Source organism: Anser brachyrhynchus (assembly GCF_964034855.1).
Source record: "Anser brachyrhynchus genome assembly, chromosome: 17".
In the NCBI taxonomy this organism is placed as follows: Eukaryota; Metazoa; Chordata; class Aves; order Anseriformes; family Anatidae; genus Anser; species Anser brachyrhynchus.
In genome coordinates, this window is record NC_137710.1 from 10,275,501 (window position 1) to 10,295,479 (window position 19,979).

Consider the following 19,979-nt stretch of genomic DNA (forward strand, 5'->3'; position numbering starts at 1 on the left):
TGCTATCCTTCAGACCAACAGAGTTTAGGCCATGTCTCTACAACAGCGATTGCATTAATAGATGACGTATGAGATAACAATGACTTTAAAATATCTAGCATTCATATTGAAAAAGAAACTGGACCTTTGTTCTCAGTGTGATGGCTCATTCTTCCCACCCTAAAAAAAAGAAGTCACCTTCACTCAAGAGCATAGGAAAGCTTTTATAAAAATAAAATTTACATTAATTATTCCACACAACCACAATTGTTTAAAAACTCAACTGACCTTAGTATTAAAAAATACTTTTAAGAAGATCTGATAATTCAAACATTTTACTCTTTGAATATCCCAAGATGGTTATCCTTAGAACAAGTATAAGCTGAGAGAAGGAAATTAGTGTTCATGTGGTTTCCATCCTTCATAAAAGAAAGTCATTATTATGGCATAAAGAAAATAGCCCAACAGGATAATGAATGTGCAACCCACTGGCCCAATGTAAAACCAGGATGCGATGAAGTACATCATTAGCAAGGAAATGAGAGTCCTGTAGCTAGCCAGAAATCTCAGACTGATTCTTGGTCCCCAGTTCTGGTTTGTTCTGTCCTTCAGCACAGGACTATACCTAATTTTCTGTATGATGTGGGGGTTGGTAAGATGATAGCGACAAAATCTGCCAACAAAATCTTCCCTGGAGCAAAGCACATCCATCTGATCAGCAAACTGAAGTAAGAAAAGTTTAAACATTAGTATTCTACTGCAACTAACATTATAAAGTAAGTCTAACTTATTTTTACAATTTTCTTGTATAGGATGGGGATAGGAGTACTATAAGCGATTTAAAAAAAAGTATTTCAAATACACTAAAGCAGTTCTTTATAAGTGTGGAATTCCATCCTATATCACACTGATAGGAAGAAAAAGATTGCTTTTTCTTTTTTAGAAATATTCAGAACAATATTCCCCTTGCTCATCAAGCATAAAGAATACATTTAAAATACTCTGTGTAGGAAAAAGCAGAATTAGAGGTAGAGAAGCGGGCCTAATGCTACTAGGAAATATTTATACACCTATCTGTTGTTAGTATATGCCATTATACACCCACAATAATGGAGTGCGAGAATAAACCAAATGTCATACATGCAGGTGCAATAAAGAACAGGAATTTGCAATGAAAAATATGAAAAGTCAGTACTGTACTTACCCTTTCGTTAAGCGCTGAGGATAAACGGAATAAGAGGCGGACAAGAGTGGCATTTTCATAGCTCCGTATGGGCTGAAGCTCAGTATCTCCTTGATACTGTACCTCAAATCTACGTAAGCCGTTTATCATCTAGGAACAGGAAAATAAACCCTGTATCTTGTAGCTCCCCCTTGAAATGCCTTTATACTAGCACCTCTCTTAGCCCCAGAAAAAATGCATTTCTCTTGCTGTAGAAGGTAACACGTTTTCTCAAAAACAATCTAGAGTAGCAATACGGAAACTTTCTTCTCTTACCTGGTACCTGCCAAGGGGTGTAAGAATGAGGCCATCCTCACTTTCAATGCAGTCTGGAAGCTGCTTTTTTCCATTTTCATCTTGAGCTGTCCCACACTTCATCATCATCTGGGTCAGTTGGGCTTCATTCAGCTACTCAAGAATAACACACTTCTAAAGCATACGTTTGATCTACTTCTGTTTCATGTACCTTCACAAACTCCTTAACAGTGGAAACTTTTAACAGCCAGCACAAGAAAGCCTTAACATCACCTCCATTAGAAATAAAGAGGAAAAAATCTCCACATTTGTGTTTATCAAATCCCAGAGAGGTGTTTTGATATCTCCTTACTCGTGGAGAACTGTAAAACAGCTGTCTTCTCCTCAGTCAGTTCTGTATGAGTGAGCGTGGCAAACAATCTATTCTAAGTTTAACTGAAGAAAGAGGCAACATCTAGTTCATCCATTCATCTATAGCTACAACTGTATGTTGTATTTTTGTAGTTCTTTACGTTTAGAAGCTAGTGGACTTCTTTGAGTTTGAGCCATGCATCGCCTGTCTATAAACATGAAAGTAGGCATAATTTAAGACTCACCTTTGGTATAAACTACTGTAGAGTCTAATAAAGTGTGCTTAATATTTAGAAGTTCAGAGCATCTAGTTCCATTTATATTGAAATGGGTTTTGAAGTATTTGGGTGAAGTAAAGCCTAAGCAATGTTTAAAACAAAGTTTTCTAGTTGGATCACTGGATGGCTTTGTGACCTCACAAAGTGCAAGAGAGAAATAGAAGTACATTTGAGGAATCGTAATTCTTATTCATGCTGCCACATTGGAAGTTATTAGAAAGATGTTACATACCTTAAAGATTTGGCATAAGTATTCCAGTGCTTTCTCTAAATATTCATCTGTTTTTTTGATGCTGTCTTGCCCAATTTCATCAAGGTCATTGCCTGTGTAGGAACCATTCATCTCAGATGGTGTAAATTTAAACCATGGAAAGAAGGAGTGGCTAGCACTTGTCTCTGCAGAATGGTCTGATATGGATTTTGCTGTCTGCTGTGCCTGACAAATTAACTGAGCCAGTTTTAACACCTAAAACAAACAAAAAGTAATTTAATGAGGCATAACGGACAACTAAGCATCAGTAGGGGGATAAAGCTGCCTTCGCACTTGGCAGAGAGCGCAAATCCAGCAAACTTGCTCTTTAAGCTCACATGGAATTGTGCTTCGACCGTTTGTTGCACTTCCCATTGCTGTTTAAGTATTTAAGAAACAAGAACTCTGCTTATTTTTTTAGCTTCTTTTTTTCCAATGCTAGTTTCATCTGAATGGCTGATGGATACTGATCAATACACTGAATCAGAAGTTCACAGTAAACATATCTGAAATAAAGTACTAGCGATATATTACTCTAAGGTAGTAAGCACTTAAATTAACTTCTTATTTGGCAAAGAGCAAATAGATTTTTACAGCTGTGCTGGATCAAGACCTCTCAGATTCCAGAAGTCACCATCAGCAATCTTTTAACTATATGGTACTGCAGAATGGAGTTTTCTATTCCTACCTTATCATATGGATGATCAGCATTAGGAGAAAACACCTGTCAAAATAGAAAGACTTCAAGGAATTTGCTTACCAGATTCCTGACTTCTGTGCCAAACATCTGTTTATACTGGAAGTCCTGTCCTTCCAGGCTGTAAACATGACTCTTCACTTTAAATGAGGCATCTGTAATAGTTGGAGGCCATGATGAGAAGAAGCTTCCAGAGAGTGTGGGGGTCATAAAAAGTCGGTGTTGACGATGAGGCATAACAAGTTCTGGCTCCAGGAATAATTGTTCTCCTAGAGTTTGAAAAGAGTAATGAAGATGGTTATGTACTATTCTAGCTTTTGCCTAGGGAAATTATAGCTGCCAAGCATCTTAAGGCTGTTTGGCAACTTGCTTTTAGGTAGATAGGTCATTTTTCCATTTTAATCCTCTCCACACAGAGGGGAAAATATTTTGTATTTTAAATCAAAGTGCATTTAAATGCAGACCACATAGCATTTTAAGCCTGTAATTGGTTTCTGACAAGGGCATTGGGGAATCATGACACTTAAGACTTTGATACTTGTCAAACCTTGACTCTCCCGAACTTGCTAGTTATCCTGAAGTGCATCCATGACTAGCTGACTGTTCTTTCGTTAAATATAGACACATTTAGAAGTATAAGAAATTCTAATCCTGAGCTAAATAACCAAGTAAAGCCATTGTAAGAAATGCCAACTTTACTGTCAACACTCAATACCGTGTTCTTCATTCTTCAAAGAAAAATTGTTGAATGAAATTTAAGTGATGGTGACCACAAGTGAACTGTAGACATATTAAACTAAAAAAGTGAAGACATGCAAATATTTGAATAGCTAAATGGCATGTAAAATGGGACAGTAAATCTATTCAATTCTTCTGAGATAAGGTGTAGCTATTGAGAACAGCATGAGACAGGACAGCGTGAGATATCAAAATATCCATTTACCTTTCAGAATCATTTCAGCTAGGTTGGGCTGAGCAAAGACCTTGGCTACTCGGAACACCATGAGCGCATTTTTTGGACTGACCAAGTCTGTTCGAAGAGCTCTGTTCAGAAATCCTACAAACAGCTTAGTGTACATAAGTAGGTTTTCCTGAATGAAGGCAGCCCTAAAAAAGTGAGTACAGGATTTGTGAGTACAGTTATGTAAACAGTCATGATTTTGTCTTCTGGGAAGCGATTAAGGGGATGTTTTTATACTATCTCTGGAAAGATCGCCTATTTGCACTGAGACAAAAGAATACTCCCAAAACAAAAGCTTGTATTGTGAGACATCATCTCTTTTCCTGTACAGGAAGCTAATTCAGGTTGGTGGCTGCTTCCTGAAATCCTGCTGTTATACTCATGATCTGCATAAACTTGAGGCTTGTTTCAGATTACCCACAGCTGCTTTCCTACTTACCATTTCTCAGACACACTGCGAGGTAAGAGCTCTGTGGTTTGAGGTGGCTTTTCAGGAGCATACCTCCAAGGCTGCAAGTAACTTAACCACATCTCAAGAACCTAAGCAAAAATCACAGAAAAACGTGAGTAGTGATAGTTCTTGAAAAGGAAGATGGAAAGGTATTTTTTGGTTAGCTACTGTAAGTCCCAGTCTGTTATTTTTTTTTTTCCTGCTTGCAGGAAGTAGTATTTACAGTATCTTGCTACATTAATACTGTATTACTTCTGTTTATGACATATTGTATTAGATAAGACCTCTAATTAGGTTAGAACCTCTAAGAATGTATCTGCTTTACGAGTAACACCTGCTTCTTTTCAATCAAAAAATGTTTTCGGTGTCAGAAAAATAAGCCAATGCCATGTAGTAACTCTCACCAAAATGTATTTATCATCTTATGTCTAACTGGTACGCTTTCCCTAACATAAAATGCGCACGTGTTATAAACTATTTCACTGCTTTAGAAAGGAAAGATTTGAAGACCAACAGAAAGCTGCTAAGCAGCAAAAAATAAGCACTAGTTTTGTTGATTATATGCTCAGGAAGATACGCAGATACATACTGCTCTGAAAGAGGCATCCAGGGGCCAGTGGCCAAAGCAATGTTGCAGAAAGATATAAAGTTTCTGCTGGACAAACCGAGGAATCACAACCCTGCAAAAAGATTCAAATATTGTCAAATCAGCAGCAAGTCTTAAAAACAACTACCCAGTCTCCTTCCACAAATGCAAATAAAGAAAGGACTGACCCAAACTTGTTCTTTCTTAACTGAAGCTATTTCTGGCCATTGAATTTCAGTTCAACTGCATCTGTAAAATTCTCCCATTAACCTTAACCAGAATCCTCTGGTAGCATTTTTTTTTTTTTTTTACTTGTACCAAAATAGTTTAACAGCAAGACACCTGTATTTTGAAGCTGACCTCCCATCTAATGAATGTGAGAAACATTGTTTGTTAGTTGTCACATACTCTGAATAAGGTACTTCTGTACTTCAACATCTCACCGAAAGCAGTTTGTCAGGGAGAAGATCTGTATGTTCCACAGACAGGCTGCTCATGTACTTACCTTTTAAACTCCTCCAGTGGGCTGGCTGTGTGGGAGTGGGCTGAAGGGGAGAGAGGCTCTGGTTTCAAGCTGTTGCTGAAAGCATGCAAATGCTTTACGAGAAGTCTTACCACTAGCACATGCTCTTCAGTGGGTTTAAATGATTCCTAGATTCGAAGCAAAAGACAGGAAGATAGTATTATATGCTAATTCTCCAGGAGATAATTCAGGAAAATTAAATTTTCAGATCAAAAATTCAAATACAAGATATACTCTCTCTTGCAGGCTCTTCGATGTAGTCTGGTGCCAGGTTACTTTAGACAGACTTGCTCCCTAGGACAAACTGCATCAATCTTCTGCGATCAGTGGTTCACTAAGAAACAACTAAGTATTTCTGATGTGATTGTAAGAAGTATCTACAGTATATTTGGGCATTGAATTTCAAGCCAGCATTCTCTGTGGGTAAGCGTAACAGAACAGAATGCATAGATTTCAACTTAGCCCGTCTGAAAAAAGGATTCAGCTGTTCATTATGGTTATAAGTTCACTGCTGCAAACAGCACAACAAATCCTTTGTTATGCTCCTGGCTGACTTTCCTAAGAGCTCTCCTTCCTATGCTATTACTCATCTGTCTTATAAGAAAGGATAATCATAGAAGAGTTACAGTAAGAATATGAACTGCTTCAAGTCCTGCATGATTCTGCTACTTCTAGCGCTGTTATAGGTAGAAGTAGCCCAGGCGGAAATAGCACAAAGAGTGATGGTGAGCCACAGTGATGTTGCTAACATGACTGAGTAGCAGCAAGATGAATGAGGTTTAAAAAAAAAAAAGGAACTAGTTCTTCTGGGTGGGTGCTCAACACTAGAGCTCGTCTGCTGCACTGCCTAGGACAAAGCACTAACTCCTTTGCTACTGTAATCTGCTTTAGGAGTAGTGAACTAACCTCAATCCGCTACTGAAGGTGGTTTGTAAGATACCATTTGTATTCTAAATCTCACAGCTCTCATTTATACAAAGTCAAGAGGAGTGTAGATGAAACTAAAGTTACAGCTGCAAGTATAATGGATGATGCTGGAAGAGTGTATTAGACAGTTGCTGCAAGGTATTTCCAGGATGCCACAATGAAGCTATGCTGAGGTAAGATTTTGAATATGACTGTAGGGAACTGGCAGGTGTTTTATACTAAAAGCCTCTGCTTCTTGAATTCAGCAGTAACTTCACTGCTATGGTTCTATATACACACGTATATATAAACTATATTGTATATGGGTCCATGTCCTTTTTGTCTGCAATGCCTGAGGCAAAGCAGATGTCTTTCTACATTCCTCATCAGGTCAGACTTTATTCTGAAGGTTTTACTACACTGTAAAGCTCACTCCAGGAAAAGATTCAAGGCATGATGACAGACCTCTTAATATAGTAGGTCTGAGTCTTCTCTAAGGGAGCAGATAACATGTTACCAGTTCTAATGCAGGTCTTGTACGTACCAGCTCCTGGTAAGTAAGCATACTTTCTAGTCCTACTGAGCTTAGATAAAGATCTCTAAAAGTAATTAGATTTTAGTACCCTGCTATAGGCCTTGAACGGGTGTCACTTTCTAAAAATTCTAGACTCCCCTTGAAGGTGCCTTTGGAACTTGCAAAACCACCATTTCAGTGCATGGTTTCAGATCACACTAGTAGTTTCTCCACATACAAGTTCTTACTTCCTCCTAGCCAGAATCAGCAACGTGATGAATGTTACTGTTTTAAAAGTATTGTTCCTCACAACTGTTTTTGTTGTCAAACCTTAGCTTACAGGATGTATATATGTTTTTCTTAACATGTTAGTTATATAAATATAATAGTTAAAAAAAAAAAAAGACTTAAAGCCAAGTATTAGTTCCTGTTTTCCTTTTTAAGTAGTACCTTGAGATTTCATAGTACTTAATACAAAAATAAAGGATTTAACAGCAGGAAAACTCATTATAGTGCTAAAGAGCTTTATAGTATAGTAAGAGCTTTATACTGTATATGATTAGCCCTCCCCTTTCCCAAAATGAAAACCCAATGAATAAAGAGCTGGAGTAAGGAAAGAGGAATCAACAATCCGTTCCAACAGGAATGTTTTTACATGCACATTTCCTGAACAATCTGCAAGTGTACCATGTGTATCATTTTGCAAACGCTACTACAAATTTGGCACTATCCAACGGTATTTCACTGGCCAAAGAAACTAGACGTTACCTACCTTCATTTTAGCTAACAGCCATGCAAATTCTGAACTTCTCTTCCACACAAAATTTGCTTAAATGATTGGCTTGTGAAGGGCAGAAACATGTCAGCAGTGAGGGCAGTTCAGGCATCAAAAGATATTAGCATAGCTGATAACCTCCTTCTACAATGCATTACAAGAATGCATCTCTAAAAACTGAGTTTCCAATTAGTCCTAATAATATGCTAGACTTTAACTGTTTTCTCCATGACCTTTGGTAGTACCCCTCGCTACCTGCTTTCACTAAAAATTTAGTAAATCTCAATGTGGTGTACTCAATCAAGTTGTAAAACCTCATTTTACCTGTATAGCAGCTTTTTCTGCTAGCACCAATACACTTTGCAGATTATAAGATGGAACAAGATTTTTAAAAAGGAAACAAAATGAAAAGATGATAATACTTGGTATGCGTGGAGGGCCTGGTAGCTGGATTGGGCAGGACTACCGTGGTGTTTACTGGAGATACTGAGTCGGTAGTGGAGAACCTCCAGCTGAGACAACAGAAACAAAAAAGGAAGGGGGGAGGGAAAAAAGGAGAGAAGAGAGCAAGAGAAAAAAAAAGTGAGAATGAGCCCAAGGAAGAAGGGTGGGGGGAAAAAATGAACATCACAAATAACAGTCACGGACAACATATCACAGTAACAACTGCAGCCACAGTATCCTCTTCTTTTTGTTGTTCATTAGTGTGATTTCACAATGTTTCATACCCTTTATCAACTTGCAAATACAAGTGGGAGCAGGGGTCACAGAACTTGCAGCTGTGGGCTGTTTTTTTTGCACAAAGAGCCTCAGAGCAAATAGTGGTAGGGGATATGGAGCTTTTGCCAAAAAAACTACGGACAGACATACATCAGGTCTGGAGGAACAACTGATCCAAACTGAGTTTGAAAGCTTTGTCGTCAGTGGAGAAGCAGGGTTTGTATACTGGGAAGAAACTGAAATTAATGTTTGCTTCTTCCCAAAGATCAAGAAGAGGAAAAGGTTGGCTTTTTACAATCACTGTGAGCCTGTCCAGTAAGCTTCCAGTTCAGAGAAATCATCAGTCCTCTGCTTCTACTTCTAGGCTATCTGTGAGGTCTGCAGGTCTTGCGAATTTCCTTAGGAGAAATTGCTTTCACTGTTAGGGAAACATGAGGTGTCTAAAAAGATAAATGGCAAACCCAACATACAGTGCGTTGTACGCTGATGCAAAGGCATCTAGCTTTTAACGCTGAAATCCCTGCAAGCATCTGCCAGACCCCTTTTCTTGGTACGGTAAAGAGTATGTTTTGGTCAATGTGATGGTGAACAGGATACTGTAGCGACAGTGACACACATGTATGAAATTATGAAAAAAACATAAAACAAAATGTACACTACACAGATCCCAATGACTACTGTTAGGCAACTAAACTAACTCTCCAGATCACACCTCTGCTATCATTGATCAGCCCCTGTTCAATTTCTTCTAGTGCCAGTTTGGTATCTTTTGGTTTTATCCTTTTCTAGGAGTGGTAGAATTGTTACTGTAAGCTCCTTGACAGTTCAAACACATCATTCACTGCATAATCAACAGCAGGAACCTGTTGTCTAATAGGTGTTCCACATGCAGTGCTGGGGTCTGTGGCGCTTGGCATTGGAAGGTCAGGAAGCATTACATAAAGTGTCAATCTCTTTTTAAGAGTTCAGTGTGATTACATGGAATAGGAAAAGAGATGCTGCACACTTGGGCTCTGGAACATCTGAGGAGAAAGTGAATGGAGAATGTAAAAGAAGAGGGAAACAGTTGAATTAATGGAGAAAGCAGTGAAACTCAGCATAACAAATAGTGACAGCCTATGTTCCCACCAGACAGAAAGAATTCAAAGCAGGAAAGTAGAAAAGAAAGTGTATCTTCTCAAAAGGGATTCTTTACTATTCATTCACTCCCTTCTACTTATGAAGAGACGTCTGTGATGAGGTGACAAGTTTAAGAAGAACCTATCATTCCTTGAGGCACTTCACGGGAAGAAGTTGGATATCTGGGATTTGACTTGGCCCATCAATGCAAACAAGTCTGGCTGCTGGACAAAGAAAGAACAAGTTCTGTGGAACCCCACACCACCCTCCAATACAGGTGTGTAACCATTTCAAGTCACTAATAGTGAAACAGGTCCCAGATCCAGGGATCAGTAGTCACTAATTGCCCCTCCCAACCACACAGAAGGCTAAGTGGCATCAAGTGAGTCTGCATAATTATTAATCATTTTAAGAACAAGGTTTAGGGTGTTCTTGGATTTCCACTCGAACCCTTTAACCCTTATGTTAAAACAAAACTTGTATTTCTGTGTGTTTTCCTTCCTCATTTGAGGAACTATGAAACAAGCTATTATCCTGAAACCAATGTACAAAGCTTTTAAGTAGCACTGACTTATGAACATTCCAACTGGAAACTTTCCTCAGTCCTGCAAGAGGGGTCCTTTGTCCATTTTTGGATGTCATGGGGAATTACAGTCCCTTATTCAGGTGTTTAAAGCCCTAAAGAGTGAAGACCCTGCTCTTTTTTTTTTTTGCTTATTTTTTTTAAATTAATGTCCACAATTGCTTCCCGTAAGGGATGAAAGTAAAATATCATGTAGTTGTGGCCTCCACTTGTGGTTTAACACACCTTGCAGAGGAGCACAAAGTGATGATTTTTAGAAAACTTTAAGCTCCTCCAAATCCCTACTCCACCATCAGAGTTGCTGTCTGAATTGTTGCTTCCTAATAAAGAGAACATCTGAAATACAGAGGGTGAACAGAGGAGAGAAGTTTAAAGCAATCATCATTTCTGGCTTAAGCACAGCGCTTGATGCACAGAGACTAGACAGACAGACAGACAAAAGGTACTTCAAGCAAAGCCTTCCCATCACCGGTGCATAGCCATGCTGCTGGGGGTCTCAAGTGGAGACTTTGCAACATTAATAAGAGTTTGCAGTTTGACCTTAACTTTAAAAATAAAAGACTACCCATTGCACTTCAGCTCTTCTCCAGCAAAATGTGTGTTTGTTATTTTATTGCCTGGTGAAGTGGAAGATTAGAATTTCTCAGTTGATCAACCTGCATGTTTCACACAGGAGTAAATCCTGTGTAGCTGTTACATTTTTCCCCTTTTGTAGAAGTTCTACTACACCTCAAGAGGAAATTCTGAGGATCAAAATTTTCTCCTTCAAATTCCCGTTGCATTTATAGTGCCTAATGTTAGCCTCCCCAGCACTTAGTTTTCACATGCAATAGCTTTACTGGACAGGCCATGACAAACTGCTTAAAACGGTGCACTGTAAGAGCAAGAACTTGCAAGATGTTCTGAACTCTGTAGCTACAGAGCTGCTTCTGACACCATTTTATGGTGAAAAGCCTGTTTTGGAATACAAAATAAAAAACGTTTATTCACTTATTACTAAACTGTCATTCAGTTTTATTTCCCTTTTGTATTTAGCTTTATGCTATAAAATGGTTACAGATTTTAGAAATAACTCGTGTATTTCAGGAACATTGAAGTGCTATTACTGCTGGACATCAATTTTGAATTAATTTAGTAGCTTTGATGCCCCAGTGGGATTTAATATGGTATTATAGTGGGATATTTCCACTCATTTAGTGCTTTGATTGTTGTGACCATCCCACAAACTCATCTTTAAAGAAAAACAAAAAACGAAAAACCAACAACACAAGTTCTGCAATGAAGGCAAGTCTGGATGACACACTTACTCACAACATTTTCCGTAACTGGAGACTAGCAGTTTTGACACACTGACACAGATGCTTTGACAAGTTCTTTCTTTCCTTTGAACAATATACCAAAAAACCCGACACCTCTCCATAGAACAGGAGATTTTACCCCAAGATAAGAAGTCAACCACCAGGTGATATTCATGAATGAAGTACAAGCTGTTACCTTGACGTGAGGGGACTGCATTTTCTGATACATTTCCAGTGAATAATGATGAAGCCACATTTCAACAAATATCTGCAAAAGAAATATTTTCTGAGCTAAGGGAAAAAAGAAATAATCCAGGTCACGTCAGTTACAAACGACATAAAGAAAACCACAGCATGTAATTTGAAAACTAAGCTGTATTTGTAAATAGATAGGCACCTATTCAGAGATGTTTCAGGTTATCATCATATCAATGCAAATGACTGAGTTGGCACACTTTAGAGGTGCTAACACATCAGTAATTCAGTTCAACAAAACAGTAGGAACTTGTTTGAGAACAATTGTTAAGTCCAGATTCTCGTTTCCACCCCTGATGGTGAACAGAAGCAACTTTTCTGCTTTTGCCCTTTGCTTAGAGCATAGAATTGAAGAAAGATTCTTTTTTAAAAATGTTTGCATAATTTTTTCCAGATAATTTTCTAAACAGTAGAGACTGGTTGTTAGGTATTCAGTCTAACAAAAAGATATGAAGTGCCTTTCTATATTACAACTTAACAGTTTAACAGTACTACTTTGTTTCACTAACAGAAAACAGCTGCACTGCTCGGTTCTACATACAAGCTAAAGCAAAACAGAATAACTCTGTTTTAAAAAGAAGACATCCCTCAGCAACAATAAATGTTTTTTTTCCTCCTGCCCTAAATCCAACTTACTTGAAGCAGTGTTTCTGATCTCCAGATCTCCTGGGAAGCAGGGTCAGCGTTGACAGAAGGCTGATGGGCAATGTGCCGTTTCAGCAAGCTGGTGTGGTGCATGCCATAGGAATTGAAAGGCACTGCTGGAGACCTTTAATGACAAATTAATAGAAGTACTGAAGTCATTAAGTCTCAGTACAGGGAGATGTATCATTGCTTTTGATCGCTGGTTTGTAAACTGGGAAAGAATTGTTAAGAAGTAAAACTGCGAAGTTGATAATACAGCATCTTGCAGAATTTCAAAATGTAATTATTAGTCATTTTAATTTAAAAAACAAAGCACATCATTATTTATACTGCATTGAACCAGCTTGACCCAGACCTTATGTCATGTTCAGTAACACTTTTTTTTTTTTTTTACTTTCTCCAATTGTATGTTTTTTCCCTTTTCCTTTCGTATTCATGAAATGTATTCAAAATGCAATTATAAAAGATATTACTACTCTATACTTTTTTTGTTGGTATAAAATTGCCAACATCGATAATACCCCAAACGTAGATCTCATTATATGATTTTATAATTAATATGTCCTGGCCTTTTGTATTGGGAAGTTATAGATACAACTGGAATCGATCAGCTGATTTTTTGTTGCTTGTACATACCTTTTCTGTTCCAATGACAGATACATTTCAGACTTTCAAATGAAACCTCTATGTTAAAATAGAGTGAATATATCACAGAATCATAGAACGGCTTGGGCTGGAAGGGACCTTAAAGACCATCTAGTTCCTATCCCCTTGCCATAGACAGGGATGCCACCCATGAGATCAGGCTGCCCAGGGTCTCACCCAACCTTGGTCTTGAACACCTCCAGGGATGGGATATCCATAACCTCTCTGGGTAACCTGATCCTGTGCCTCACTGCCCTCTGAGTGAAGAATTTCTTCCTAACCTCTAATCTAAATCTCCCCTCTTTCAGTTTAAAACCATTCCCCCTTGTCCTATCATTATCCGCCTGAGCAAAAATTTGCTCTCCATCTTTTTTTTATAAGCCCCCTTTAAGTATTGAAAAGCTGCAAGGAGGTCTCCCAGGAACAAATATATAATTTATATATATTTTTATTTCTGTAATAAATACAGTGATGATAGAGTAGAGGTGTTCTCTTCCTGTTAGAAATTTAGTTCCAATAAGCCATATTTTATAAGGAGTACTCCCCAATTCTGCCTCTGGCACTGTAGTCATTACCTGGGAGTCGGGGAAGGGATGGCTCCACCAGGATTTGAAGAAGGTGGAGGAAGGACACTTCCTTCTGTGGGTAGGAAACACTTCAGGTATGTGTCCACCAAGATGAAGTAAGCACTGTTGGAAGGGCTGATATGATGGGCGATGGGTGAGTTCTGAAACAGACACACAGGTTATGCTTGGAGCTATGTGCTGTTCCTAGCAGTGACTTAAAGTAAGCATCTGCTACACAGCCTTACCCATTTAGCTTAAATAAGCAGAAGCCCAACAAAGACACTTTGGAGCAAAGTTAAAGCAACTAGTTGTATAGGAACTGTTGCTGTGAATGTAATGAAGTATGAGAAGAGTGCATTGCAAGTGGCTCAGCTAACAACAGGAAAAGGAACCAAATAACCAAACACCACAGCACACTGCTGTGATTTTGACTGTATAAATGGTGTTAGTGGAGGAAGGGGCAGGAAACCCATTAGGAAGCCACTGCATGCTCCCTGTTTGTATGTTGGACAACTGCTTACTGGTGCATTTAAGTATTTTGTCTATCACCCAATCTTACATCATCTCCTTAGAGAACTGAACCAAAGCAGTAACAACAATAGTTCTATCTGTACTTTTAGAATTTAATTTAGCTGGACAGCATCTCAGAAGGCTCTTAAAGCATTGCGAAGACAGGCTTAGAATATTTTAAGGGAAAAATTGTGACAGGTACTTACCTTCTGTGTAATTAAACTAATTGCAAAATAAAACATGTAATATTCAAATGGATCTGGAAGAATAGAGTCAAGGATTAGATAAAAAACAGGTACAGCTGTTAGATAGCTGGAGATGCTGACTGGATGTTAAGTTTATTTTGTCGGGGTAAATTAATTTGTTAGGGACTTAACAGCAAATTCAGCTTTGACTTCTTGTTTTCCAACTGACTTCAACATACTAGTAAGTTCAGTTTTCTCTGTGCGGCAAGATGTGTTTGCATTAGTCTTCGTAGCACGCTTGACTAACTGAAACCAGTGCACTGCAGCTAGATGGCTTCTAACAAGCATGCAAGCTGCAAATTTAATGTGCCTTTTGGCTTTTTCTATGCTATTACATAAAGTAAGAGTAGTTACAAAAATGAAAATTGTGAAATACAGGCCCTAGTAAAGTCACTGGACTTTTGTTTTTGACTTGAATTAGGCCAGAATTTCCCTAAAGGTTTATATGAAGAGGACAAATTTATTTTTCATTGGCTTCTAAACATGTCTGACTTGTCCAAACTTTTCAGCACGACAGCAATTTACCATAGATATATAATAAACACATAACAATTACTTTGTAATATCCCAATTTTAGACAATTAAAAGGAATTAAACATTCAACTGCTGAAAGGATACTAAGAGCCAAATTCAAACCTAAGCCACCAGATGAAGGAAACTGGACTTTATTGTAGTATAGAGAGCATTCTGGTAGGACTTGCTCTTGTATTGAAGCCTTCACAGGACCCTGAAAGACAGAGTAATGAAGTATCAGCCAGGCTACTCAGCATACTCACAGTATATGTTTCAGATTGTGAAGTTCTGCTGCATTCCAGGAGCACGTCAATATTCAGCTCAGTGGGATTTTACTGCATTGCAGTATTTCCTTGTGCAAATCCATGCTCTTTAGATAACTACCAAATTTTTCACAGAAAATGAGTATTTCAATGCAAGAAAAAAAGTCTTCACAAAGACTCTCTTCCAGTTGTAGTGGGAGCAGCGGGAGACTGGTGTCTGCGTGACAGCTTTGTTAGGGTAACTAAACTGTGGACTGGCAATTGCTGAATACTTAACTGATGTTTCCTTTTCTTAAAGGCTGTAGAAATATCTAGATCAATTTCTAGATAACAGATAAGTGGTTAAAATAGAAGAAATACAGTGAAACAACTCTGTAGATAAACATTTTTGTATAGTTGTTAAGTGTTATATTTCATATCCAGAACAGTAGTTGGCCTTCAAACACATGGGCTAAAGTGCTGCCAGAGAACTCACTGTTCCCTGATGAGCTTGGAAAACTATTTTCAATTCCACAACTCTGGTACACCACTTTCTCTGGGGACAGGATTAGAATCACAATGCACCTTTCCTGTCTGAACAGCACAAATATCTAGCTGCAGACAGCCATAATCTCCTACAGTTTATGGTTGGGAATTCTCCTCCCCAGGCAACCATTTAAGGAGACAGGTATGCTCTAATACTGGAGTACTAAGGCTATAAATGTGGCCTATATTAAACACTGTGTATAAAGTGTGTGCAATGTTCCATCCAAGAGCTGCAAAACCAACTGCATTCTCTTCTTACAATTTTTTCAGTTACTCACTGGAAGATATGAGACTGGGAAATCATATCTGTACTCTTCTGCTTGGAGTTTGTATACCAGCTTCATCATTGGACCACTGCAAACAAGCATTGGAAAGAAAATCCACAGTAAGTACCCTCTTCTGTCTCACTATTGTAATTATGTTTGCAGTAACGGAGAAAAGTTAAGTGCTGGTTATTCATTCACCAGACCTTTTTCTGTACTGAAATGCATGAGTTTACCTGGGGTCCAGGAAATCCAAAGCCACAGAATATTCAGTAGGATTTGTTCTTCCTTGCAAACAGCGAAGATTCCAGCCTACGATAATGCCATCCAGGCTACCAAAAATGCTCTCCACCAACCATGGGAAGATGCTGTGTAGTTCCTTTAGGGAAACAGACACCAATAGTTAATGTGTATGCTTCCTTACTTGAACAATCTCTCTTGTAGGCTCCAGAGTGCACACAGATAGTCTGCCAGCTGTTAACAGGACATTAGTTAACAGGATCAGTTATTACTCTTTCTAGATTATCACTATCTGGGCAGAGCTTCCATTCAAAGTAATTTATTATGTTACAGCAATTACAGAAATTCTGTCTTGACTTCTGATCTAACTCAGGATGCCACAATATTGATCAGTATCACATGCAATTGTTTGTTATGTCATAAACATTAGTTCCCCCCACAAAGAAGGCTGAAAGCTATAAAAGTGTAGTCGGCTGAAACAACCTTTTAGTGACTGGAAAAGTTGGTTTTTGTTTTTAATTCTCGGAAATACCGGATTCCCACTGTTTCGCCAGAGGGCCTCAAAGCTGTCGGTAAGAGGAGCAGGAGCAAGGCCGGTGGCACCCCGCCGGCGGGGGTGCGGGCAGGCGGCAGCCGCTCACCTTGGCAGGGAACTCCTCGATCACCGTCTCCAGGTCGTGGCACCTCTGCGCGAAGGGCTTGTTCACACAGTCCGCCTTCAGCGTGGCCTGTCGGAAATCACACGGGGAATCAGGGCACGGTGCCGCAAGGGACAACGCTTCCCGAGCCCGTGCCACCCGGTATCCCTGAGGTAACACCGCCGATAAACGTTTCATCAGCGGTGCCGACCACACGGGGCTGGCCCCTCAACCGCAACCCCGGCCCCGACCCACCAGCAGGAAGCTGGGCTGCTGCAGGTGCGGGCCAGCCATGGTGCGGTGCGGTGCCGTGCCTCCCTGCCGCCTCTCCTCAGCGTCACCGCTCCCGGGCGGCGCAGGGCGGTGACGCCATCTTTGTCACACCTCCCCTACCGGGGCGGGGGACTGCAGGTTGCCATGGCGATGGGCCGGAGGCTTCCATACCTAAAATGGCGGCCGCGCTGAGGGAGAGAGGGAGTCATAGTATTCCTTGCGTTGGCCTGAGGGGAAAGAGGTGCTAAGATGTAACCGTGGCCCCAGGCTAACTGCAGTCAGACGTTAATTACTTGGAGTTTGGGGCTTGTTGGACTCCAAGCTGAGTCCAGCGTCTGCTCAGATGCTGGTGTTTGTAGGGAGTCTTGTGAGCAAGGTGCGTGCGGCCTGGACAGAGCAGAGAGACCTCGCTGATCAGCTGTGTGTGTCTCCCCAGTGTTCAAAAGGACATCTTTCCTCCAAACTGGGGGCAATTTAAAAACAGAGTGTATTAGAGGAAGAATATGAGAACACTGTGACAGAAAACTTGGAGTTCTTAAATAAAAAGGACTGTATTGAGTGGCTTGAAAGCTACACCAGAAAAGGAGGTAGCTATGATGTGAAACTCCAACAGAAATGAGAGCAGCACCCATCAGTTGAGCTGTGGGAAGCAGTAATTGCACCTTTCAAGTTAAGAGAGTTGCTGAGGGAAGCTGGAGTCACCAGGAAAGGATAGATGGTGAGACATATGGAAAATCATTTTTCAGAGTATACTGAGAGAAAAAAGAAATCTTTCTGCTGGTAATATCCCACTATTAGGTAGACAAGGTGAAGCTAAAATTGCTATAAGTTCAGAAGAGTGTTTGGTACCTGTTTATAATTCATGTTTAAAAGGAAGCAAGATGGTATCTTTAATTGCAAAGCACAAGTAATTTATGTGCCAGAAAACTGGATGGATAGAGAAACACTCTACTGCTCGTTTTCCAAAAGAAATGGGAATTTCAGGGAAATTCCAGAAAACCAGAGGAATACTCATGTTTAGCCAGTATTTAGAGAGGAAATTCCAGCCAAATGTCTAAAAAACTAATAATGAATTGTCTGAAATACCAAAGTCAGCTATATAATTAACATCAGTAAGCACGATTACAGAAAATAATTCTGCTCAGATAAGTTTGGTTTGTTTGTGATAAGATTGACAAGTTTTGTCAAAAAAAGATCAGTGTGGGTAAAATGCAGATTTGCATGATTGTTTTGACTGTATTTTTTGCGAGATGCAGGAATAGTTGAGTGAAATGTTTGGTTTTAGGTTGTGTAGGAGGTCAAACAAGATGACATGCCCTTATGTTCCATCATTTTCATTAAAATTGAAAAAAAAAAAAGTGTGAAAATGGTGTTAGGGAGAAGAATAGAGGAATTCCTTTTATAACATCAGCTCTGACCCAGCCTTTATTCACTAAGTTCAATAGGGTTATTCACAAGTGAGAAATGATTCAGTGTTTACATAAATGCTTACAGGATCAAAATTAAAAATGGTATGTTATTGCTTGGTGTTGGCACGTGCTTCCAGTCCCACCTGCTTTTCCCAAACTGGGTCTGGAAACTGCTTTTTGATCTTAAATGAAGGTAAAAGAAGCGAAGGCAGGAGCTCCAGTGGTAGTAGAGCAAACTGGTTCCTTCACTACAGAAAAGACAGCAGCTTTTCTGACAGCTCCACATGGAATTCTGCCAGGGAATTTACTTGCTTATTCCTTTCCTTCTTTATGTTATGTAAGTTCTATTTTTATTTTTTAAAGAAGTCCAATATTTTGCATGTAGTGAGTTGGTAACATGAATGACAGAAGACTTTGACCAGTGCAGAAGTGTAGTTAAAAAGAGCTGTTTCAGCTGTGTTTACGGTGATGTGTATGCACATTTGAAATGCGTGGCCTGGATGGGATACTGGCTGCGCTTTAAAAGAGTATTTGCAGATGAAAACTGTTGATAATGGTGAATGAACGCTTTTCTTTGAAAGGTCCCTCCTCCAGGTGGGGATAAAGAGCTATTTTAGCTCTGGAAAAAGCTATTGTGGCTTAATGGCAAAGCTGCTGCAATGTATTTAGCAATAAAAGTGATGGCTGTGATTGCCAGAAGTTAAGGAAACAGTAGGCCTGATGTCTTTTCAGTGGGTGATAGAATTAGAGAAGGAAAATAACCAGAAATAACTGATTGCGTGAATAAGTGGAAATAGAACACTGGAGGTACTTTGTAGGAATAGCTCAGTAACACCCTTGCAATTAAGTTAATAAAATAGCTGCAAGAGAGAAATTTATCTGATGATTTTGATAACTATGGGAACTGCTGAGGAGGACCATGGAACAATGGCCTATTAATATTTACAGGTCTGTTCTTGAGCCTACTGAAATCAAGAGTATAGGCCTGTTCACTCTTAGAGCATTTTCAAATGTTCATCTGAGGACTGTGTACGTATTTTTTCACATTCTGTAGAAGGAGAGACTGACGTCCAGAAAAGTTATGCCACCTGCTGATACGCCATTTATCTACTTTTCCTTATTCCCTTTCTCCCAAATTATAGCTGTCTTTAAGCCACAGCAACAAGAAGGACTTTTTTATATTATTGGTATGTTTTTCCTGAGATAGCCAGAGGTTGAGCTGTTTTCTGAAAGCATGAAATCCATTCATTGGTGCTTGCTCAGTGTTTTTTTTATCGGTCACCGTGCTAAAGTTTTCTGTTAGGCAAGGAAGCTGAAGTGTCTAGCTTCAGCCATACTAATGCTTCACCTAGGTAGCTTCCAAGGTAAGCCATTTTGTCACCTTGGTGTAATCGCAACAGCATTCCAGTTTGAATCAAACTCAACAGAGGTAATTCAGTTTGTACAATGGCGATAAAAATGAATGACTCAATAGTGCACTTTAGAATGAAGCAGAGTTTCTAGCGAAAGATGCGTTTTTTT

General features: G+C 39.3%; 2 protein-coding genes across 5 annotated transcripts in view; one reads left to right on the forward strand and one right to left on the reverse strand.

Annotated features, from left to right (window-relative positions):
- Positions 1-188: 188 nt before the first annotated feature.
- On the reverse strand, positions 189-17,184 carry SMPD4 (sphingomyelin phosphodiesterase 4). Of its 3 annotated transcripts, XM_080560007.1 has the most exons (19): positions 17,032-17,184; positions 16,780-16,866; positions 16,135-16,277; positions 15,914-15,989; positions 14,953-15,061; positions 14,296-14,348; positions 13,589-13,740; positions 12,360-12,492; positions 11,665-11,736; positions 8,171-8,260; positions 5,536-5,681; positions 5,034-5,124; positions 4,433-4,533; positions 3,976-4,139; positions 3,096-3,301; positions 2,318-2,551; positions 1,478-1,609; positions 1,184-1,312; positions 189-702 (listed from the first exon to the last, which is right to left on the reverse strand). In XM_080560007.1, the coding sequence occupies exons 1-19, from the start codon at positions 17,068-17,070 to the stop codon at positions 376-378; spliced, it is 2,484 nt and encodes an 827-aa protein (XP_080416133.1). In that variant the 5' UTR covers positions 17,071-17,184; the 3' UTR covers positions 189-375. The 3 variants fall into 3 exon arrangements, with proteins under 3 accessions (XP_080416133.1, XP_080416134.1, XP_080416135.1); XM_080560008.1 differs by lacking the exon at positions 8,171-8,260 and having other exon boundaries at positions 17,032-17,183; XM_080560009.1 differs by lacking the exons at positions 189-702; positions 1,184-1,312 and adding an exon at positions 1,367-1,410 and having other exon boundaries at positions 1,441-1,609.
- Positions 17,185-18,773: 1,589 nt separating this feature from the next.
- GGT5 (gamma-glutamyltransferase 5) overlaps positions 18,774-19,979 on the forward strand; it is a 42,807-nt gene continuing 41,601 nt past the window's right edge. For both annotated transcript variants that reach the window (XM_080560031.1, XM_080560032.1), the window contains exon 1: positions 18,774-18,795. In XM_080560031.1, coding sequence (XP_080416157.1) covers positions 18,789-18,795 — 7 coding nt within the window. In that variant the 5' untranslated portion in view covers positions 18,774-18,788. The remainder of the gene's footprint in view (positions 18,796-19,979) is intronic.